Here is an 8174-nt window from a genome sequence, read left to right on the forward strand (position 1 = left end):
GGCTTGAATGACCTTGATAAATAGGAGTGATGCCTGTCCCACCAGCCAGCATGGTTAGCTTTTTGGCGAACTTAGGTTTCCCATGAACCATGAAATTGCCTGTCCCGATATATTCTATGTGACCCAGTGGACCTTTGACGTCTATGGTAGACCCAGTGACAGTGAGTCAAGGTACTGAGACATTAGCCCTCCATTAGGAAACTTTGGGTGCACACCCTTGAAATAAACCTTGATCACAAGATCAAAGTACCCCACTGCTTCAATGGTGCTTGTTGGTGTGTAGGCTCGCATACACAGCTTTTCATCAACGTTGGCACACAAGAAAATGTGCTTCCCTACAGGTAACCCTAACACTTGATCCTCTGATGGTAATGCAAATCGAAAGAGACGCACGTCGTGAGAAAGAGACTCTTTTTTGACGAGCTTGCATGGAATTTTTTCACGTGCAACAAGAGCAACATTTCTCACGTGGAACTTTTATTGTTAATATTGTTAATATTGTAAGCTTTTGAGCTAGTTTTGTCTACTTATATTATTTTAGTGGCAATTACATATTCTTTTTCACCGTCTCTCTCTATTGAAAATTGCAGCACTTGCAATTACATATATATATATATATTAAATTGAAGCTGTTCAGTTCACCCATTTGTTTCCTGGGTTCATCTGTTTGTTTCCTGGATGTCCACAGTCTGTTCACACTTATGGCTAAGAGTTTTAGCTGAAGAAGATATTTATTTTGTTAAATCAAGCAGTCACTTTCAAGACTTCAACTCACTTTCAACCAAACACATTTATGGTTTTAACAATCCTTGTACAACAGAGACTGCAGGCAGTGAAGTTGGCTTAGCAGCCAGTCTCTAATAAAGTAACCCAAAAGTGTATAAACAAATAAAAGATTAATTAGTATTATAATTAAAAGAGAGAAGAGAGAGAGAGTGACTTATAATTTTCAATTAACAGCACACTGAGCGGAGAAAGTGACAGCACAAAAGAATCCATGTGTCCAAAATGGTGAAAAGACAGCTAGCAACGGTGGATCCATCGTGGAAATTAAAATAATGGACTAGGGTTTTTCTGACCCAATGTCTTTGGAGCCATTTCCAAGTTCTGTGGACTTCTTATAATTAATCTCATTATCATGCATCTTTTTAACAAGACCTCCTACCAACTAACATCTATTGCGACTTGATAGTTTTTTTTTTTTTTTTTTTCAATCTAATATTTGTGTATGATATAAATGCATATATTCTTCTTTTAATTCTGAAAATGATTATTTAAGTTTTAGGTGTCTTTATAATTTAATTTAAATGCTTTAATTTTAAATTTGTTCTTGTAACTTTTTAAGCACTTATAATTTTGGTTTAATCTAAAAATTAATATAAAAAATTCAATATTGTACATATATAATTTAATCTACAAATAATAATTTTTTGATGTTTATTTTAAAATTAAACTAATATTGTGCATCTAATTTTAGAATATTAGGACAATAATCTAAAATAAGTCTTAATACATAAATGTTGGTCTCTTTTTTCAATTGACTTTTATAAAAATAAAAATTTAATCAAAACTAGTTTAAATGATGTTTAGACACTCTTTTTATTTGATTTAAAATAATTAATTTAAATTATTTAATAATTTTTAAATTAGTTATTACATTTCTTCACCATTTTACTTTCATTGTTGATGTGGTATTCCATAATAAAATTATAATGTTTTGAATCCTAATTACCCTCAAACTTGAAAAAATTAATTTTAATTAATAATCTTATAATATTGTTTTAAAATTGTAAAATTTTGAATTTAAATTTTAACAAAAATTACTTAAATAAAAGAAAAACATAAATTAATTGAAAAGATCACATGAAATTATTGAATTGAGTGGGTGGAAATTAAAGAAAGAAAATATTGACGGGATAGATGGTGAGGAAATAATAAATAAAGACTGCAAATAAAGACAAAATGATGAGAGAAGCCAATAATATCAATTGCAAGGAAACTTAAAAGAGTGAGATGACCCTTCCCATGCACCAAGCAACAACAAGAAGGGTCAAGCTACAGCGGTTGCTTTGGCTCACCGCAATAGCTGCAGCCGCCCCCACTTCGGACGCACTTCGGACGCGGCAGTGGCTGCTGGCTGTTCTCACTTCATTCTTTTTATTATTTTTTGCATTTTTGCGCTAATGTCTTTCGTACTTGGCGACCGCAGCAACCAGATTTGTAGGATCACATTGTAAAAACAAATTTGTTAATATTGACTTATTTTATAATACTTTCTTTTTTATAATTTTTATTTTTTTATTTTTCATTTATATTAAATTATTTAAATTTAAATTTATTTATATTAACACTATTTAAATTCATTTTAAATTTAATTAAAAATTAATATAAACTATTTAAATTTATTTCAAATTCAATTATTATCATTTGAATAAAATTTAAATCAGTTTAATTTTATATATTTTTATTAATAATTTATATAAAAAATATTATTAAGTAAAAAATTTAATATTTTAAATAATATTTTAATTTTAATTTTAAATAAAAACATATAAATTTTTTTATAAATATTATTGTAAAATGCATATTTTTTATATTAAATAAATTATTTATACAACGGATTCAGCTGATCATACTTTATAAATAAAATTCAAAATCGATTCAAACATGTCACGTATATCATTTTTTAAATTCAAAATTCATTCTAAATCTGATTATAATTATTTAAATTTATCTTATTAAAATTCAATATATTTAAAAATACCTATGAATCATTGTTATTTTAATTGTGCATTTGCATATATTATTTTAAATTTTTTAATGTTAAATTTTTTTATAAGTAATTTGAATGAAAATTTTATGTTTATAGATTATAATATTGAAGTATAATTGTTTTGCTTAAATCAAAATATTCTTATTAGAGTTATGCTGCTAAATTTATCATTTTAGTTAATAATTTGGCTTTTTTACATATATATATTGTATTAATGAATAAACTGCCACAACTAATCCTTTAAAGAATAAATACTATTAAAAAATATGAATCAATCAATCATATGAATCAATCATAAACTGCCACAACTAATCCTTTAGAACTCCTAATTTCTTCTCAAGTTTATTCATTCTATACTTGAAAGTCTATGTTCTATTTAGACTTTACTTTCGAAATTTGAAATAATTAACGACTTACCCGTACAGATGTCGGGATGAAAATAAACTAACAAATAGTTAAAGAATATCATTTGAATAGATGTCGGGATGAAAATGAACTAATATATAGAGATGAAAATGAACTAACAAATACTTCAATAATTGTTATATCATACTTAATGCAAGGAAGAGGACCCAATGAAGCATAACATAAAATACAAGAGACCACCACTTATATACTGTCCACAACTGAGTTCAAATAATCCAATCACCTTTCAGACAGAAACAGATCAAATGATTGATTCTTATTGTTTGGGTAATGAAATTACAACCCCTTCACTGCTGCCATCTTATATATATATATATATAAATTTCCACAAACAGCAGCAGAAAGATATAGCAGAGTTGCAGTTTAGAGAGAAGAAAATGAAATTTCCTGAAATTAATTTACGTTTTACATACAAAGAGCAATTTGTAGTACCCAGTAGTAGAAGACTGAAACTGTAGTAGCTATGCTCCAGTAGTAGAAAAAGAAAAAGGAAAATGCCCTAAGACGATTTATTCTTTTTCTCTTAAAAAAAAAGGCAAGGAGGGATATTGATAATTATATGTTTATTATACAATCTCAGATTATTCTAAGAATTTCCTTTTTTCCCCTTGGTTTAGAAGACTAGCAAGGAATTCTTTATATCATAGTTCATCTTCTCCAAATTTGGTTGCACTGCAAACTGGATCATAGGTGGAGGTCCGCACGCCAACGCCAAGGTATCATCTGATCCTTCGGGTACATGCTCCCTGAGGATACTCTCTGTGATGAACCCCACACTATATTGCCACCCTTCCTTGATAGTTTCTTGAACCACATACCACACTTTTAACCTCTCGCTATGTTGCTTGGCCCAAGCATCAAGCTCGTCTCTTAACAAAATATCATCCTCTGTGCGGTTGGCGTACACCACATACATCTCTGTGTCGTCCTCTGGGTCCTTCAGAACGGCTTGAATAACTTGATAAATAGGAGTGATGCCTGTCCCACCAGCCAGCATGGTTAGCTTTTTGGCGAACTTAGGTTTCCCATGAACCATGAAATTGCCTGTCCCGATATATTCTATGTGACCCAGTGGACCTTTGACGTCTATGGTAGACCCCAGTGACAGTGAGTCAAGGTACTGAGACATTAGCCCTCCATTAGGAAACTTTGGGTGCACACCCTTGAAATAAACCTTGATCACAAGATCAAAGTGCCCCACTGCTTCAATGGTGCTTGTTGGTGTGTAGGCTCGCATGCACAGCTTTTCATCAACGTTGGCACACAAGAAAATGTGCTTCCCTACAGGTAACCCTAACACTTGATCCTCTGATGGTAATGCAAATCGAAAGAGACGCACGTCGTGGGAAAGAGACTCTTTTTTTACGAGCTTGCATGGAATTTTTTCACGTGCAACAAGAGCAACATTTCTCACCGCAGGCACAACTTCTTTGATCGGTGCGATTTCCGTAATAGGAGCTAAATGTGTCTGTGACATATCGGATGCACCATGCACTGAGATGTTAGGAGATGAGGCATTCGAATCAGAAGTATAAGCTGTGGAATCCACTAACTCTCCAATCCGATAATCCTCCAGCATTTTCTTGGCTTTATCAGAGTGTATGGCGTCGAATTCTTCAGTGCAGTCGGTGCCTGCATTGATGAGAATGCTATCAGTGCCGCCGGGGTGGTCTTTAAGGAAGTGGGTGCAGTCATAGACGTGGCCATGGACGATAATCCAGCAAGAATCGGCGGAGTTGTGTTTCTTGACCTCAGCCATGGAAAAGGTGTTCAAGGAAGTGTTCATGAAGGGTGTTGAGACACTCTTCTTGAGTGTTTGGTTGTTTTCTGATAATATCTCAAGATGTCTTTCCTTGGCCATCCACCCGCCCGACTGATTGGCAGGTACGGTTGGGTGTTCGAACACAATTCCAATCTCACCCTTGTGTCTCTTGCACACATTTGTTTTCACCCGGAACCAGCAGTTGTTCATCATTCCCTATACATTATTGTACCATACAAAAGTCATGTTAGACAGCTACATTATAATTGTCAGCAATAATGTCTTGCAACAGCATGAAGTTCTAAACAAAAATTCTGAATGTATATTTCTAAACATGTACAAAAATTAAAGCAGGTAACTTTATCATATTTAATAAATTTATTATTTCAGTTTTATATAAAATTTAAATCATTCATAATATGGAGGGGAAAATTGCAGGAGTGGAAGTAGCATTTCTTTATCGTTCTGATTTCAAAAGAATATTTATATTTAAAAAACAAATTGCTAGTCTACCATCAACATCAAGGACAACAACCAGTGAGTCTAGAATTAAAAAATAAAAAAATCATTGATTTTTAATCTCCACATAAAGTAACGATTCTTTTTTAAGAAGAGAATTTTTAATCTTTAATCGCTTGCATCGTCAAATTAAAGCCGCACTAATTAAGGATGAGGTAGGCAGTAACATCATTTTTCTGATGGAAATCAGCCTAAGGCATAAGTCCACTGAAAACAACAGGTAATTTGTTTAAGCGGCACACAGTTCCAAACTATGTGGGGTTTGTGGGAGAAATTAAGATTCCCACAGTTGAATGCACCAATGGGACTCTCACGTCGCTTCACCAAAACCCAAGTGGCGACTTGCTATTGGCTTAAGGTTTTTCAATTTGTTTATTCTTAACCACTTGTTTATTCTTAACCACGTACATGAACACAAATGGGCGGACTAAAAATTAAGAAAAAGAAATGTCTAAACATACCATGACGTTCCAGATGAGCTTCTCGGGTTGGGTGCTAAGGGCCTGATCCCAGGCTCTAACAGCAATCTCTTTGGCTCCAAGCAAGTCCAGAACCTCAACCTCCAGGGACCAGAAGCACCAGCACCAGTATTTGCCATACTTGTTAGGTTTCTCAGGATGGTCCAAAGTGCAAACTTGCCACGTTTCCCCACCATCCATGGTCACCTCGACACGCGTCACTTTCTTCCCACCACCTATTTCCGTAAGAAAAAAATTGCACAGAAAACAAGAAGATTACTTTCAGTTCAATGACTCTTTAAACCTTATTTCGGTACATTTCTGCAACGTGCCACTGTTTTCTTCCTTTTTTTTTTTTTTTTGAAAAACTTGCCACAATAAAAGTTCTTGTCTATGGGAAATCTATACAATTTCAAAGCTTTGATTCTATATTTAGGAGATCTTATTCCCAAAATGGCAATTTTTTTTCCTTTCTTAATAATATTTGATGTGCACAAGAAAGAGAGGGTTCGAACAACCAGCAAATTCAGAAATCAGCTTTTTTTTTTAAAAAAAAAAAAAAGAGAGAGAGAGAAACAAGAGAGCTATATTGATATGATATGACGCCTTGAAATCCTATATTACCAATCAGAGCAACTTAATCTTTCATAAAATTAAGAAAATGATTAATAAGTGATTCTAGAATGACTAAACAAATCTATTTTATAATGATTTTTTTAACTAGATTTGCAGATTAAAACAGAGTAATAGGTTTACATTAATGAATTAGTGAGTTTTATAATTATTTACATATCATTAATAAATTGACAAATGTTCCCACTAATAATAAATCAAAATCCCTTACCTGAATATGCGTAACCCTTCAACCTGTATGGCCTCTGAGTAGTCCACGAATTAATAGGCAAGATCTCTTCATGAGTCGGTGTCGTTATCACCGAATTTATATTCAACTCGTTGATGATATATTCCGGTTTATACCACCATCCTGCAGATAAAATACATAGTAGTCATTAGAAACAATTGAAAAACTTCATTTCTTTTTATCTAATAAATAAAAGAAAATCAATAAAAAGTGAATAATATCTACCATAAAAACAGTAAACCTGACAAGAAGAAAATGTTTACCTTCAGCATTAGCAAGCTCAGCATCAACATGGGAAGGCAGAACTCTGTTGTCCTTGTAATGATAATAACTTTCAGATTCTTTGGTGGTAACGATAATTCTCTTTAACCATTTAACCATACGGCCACCGATGAAGCCAGGAATAATCATCCTCACTGGGTATCCATGGTCAGGAGACAAAAGCTCACCGTTTTGCATGTAAGCCAGGATTATATCACGCGCTGGATCCATGGCATACTCTTTCCTGATGCTGGTTCCATACTTGGACCCACCTCCACCTGGAAGATCCTCCGCTCCTTCAAAGCACACATTCAGGGCCCCTTTCTTGCGGCTGTAGATTCCACATCGCTTCAGTATCAAATGTAAAGGTACACCGCGCCACACAGAAGTGGATACTCCTCCTGCTCCCCAGTTAAAACCGATGGTTTGCTTCACCATGTTTTGTTCTTTTCGTCTATTGCCCGCGCAAACCAGGGTCACTGGGAATTCACGGCTTGGGAACTCATTCACTAGCTGGTTCATGGTGAACCGGATTGGTCTTTTCACTAACCCGCAAATCTCAACGGTCCAGTCACTCCAACTCGTCTTAGGAACCGCACCGTGGCTGCGGACGTAGTGGAGCGGGACTGGGGTTATGAACCCGTGATGCATGAGCATGGACAAGGGGGCTTCACAGTTAAAGGGATGTTTCCCTGTGAGTCGGATCATTGAAGGGTTACGCTCCACCCAGTTATCAGCAGTTCCTTCGTCTCGTGGGTCGAGAATCGATGGCTCTAACTCGCTATTTCCCTTTCTGATTAGATCCTTATAATCAGCTTCATCGTCGCTGGAGTAATCTTCCTCCATTGTATAAGGATCCGGTTTCTGGTTGGAGCGGGTAAAATCTGGGGTAAAGTTGAAGGTACGAACGGGAGAGTCAGACCGGTGGGTTGGACCTGATTTGAACCGAACGACGCCATTTAAGGATGGTTCGAGGTGGAACTGGCGGTTGTGGACTGATGCCGCCATTGGATACTAAAGAGCAGCTTAACAGGAAGAAATGGAGAACAGTTTATGGTGTGATAATTTTAACCAAATTTCTTGTGTGATTGGTTTGTTGAAGGCGGAAAGGAC

The 8174-nt window shown here is 34.7% G+C and overlaps 1 protein-coding gene across 2 annotated transcripts; it reads right to left on the bottom strand.

Annotated features, from left to right (window-relative positions):
* On the bottom strand, positions 1 to 8174 carry LOC110608420 (nitrate reductase [NADH]). Of its 2 annotated transcripts, XM_043953378.1 has the most exons (5): positions 7064 to 8174; positions 6783 to 6923; positions 5942 to 6174; positions 4607 to 5177; positions 1 to 461 (listed from the first exon to the last, which is right to left on the bottom strand). In XM_043953378.1, the coding sequence occupies exons 1-5, from the start codon at positions 8067 to 8069 to the stop codon at positions 142 to 144; spliced, it is 2271 nt and encodes a 756-aa protein (XP_043809313.1). In that variant the 5' UTR covers positions 8070 to 8174; the 3' UTR covers positions 1 to 141. The 2 variants fall into 2 exon arrangements, with proteins under 2 accessions (XP_043809313.1, XP_043809312.1); XM_043953377.1 differs by lacking the exon at positions 1 to 461 and having other exon boundaries at positions 3675 to 5177; positions 7064 to 8173.

The sequence above is a fragment of the Manihot esculenta genome, chromosome 18 (genome assembly GCF_001659605.2).
Source record: "Manihot esculenta cultivar AM560-2 chromosome 18, M.esculenta_v8, whole genome shotgun sequence".
Taxonomy (NCBI): domain Eukaryota; kingdom Viridiplantae; phylum Streptophyta; class Magnoliopsida; order Malpighiales; family Euphorbiaceae; genus Manihot; species Manihot esculenta.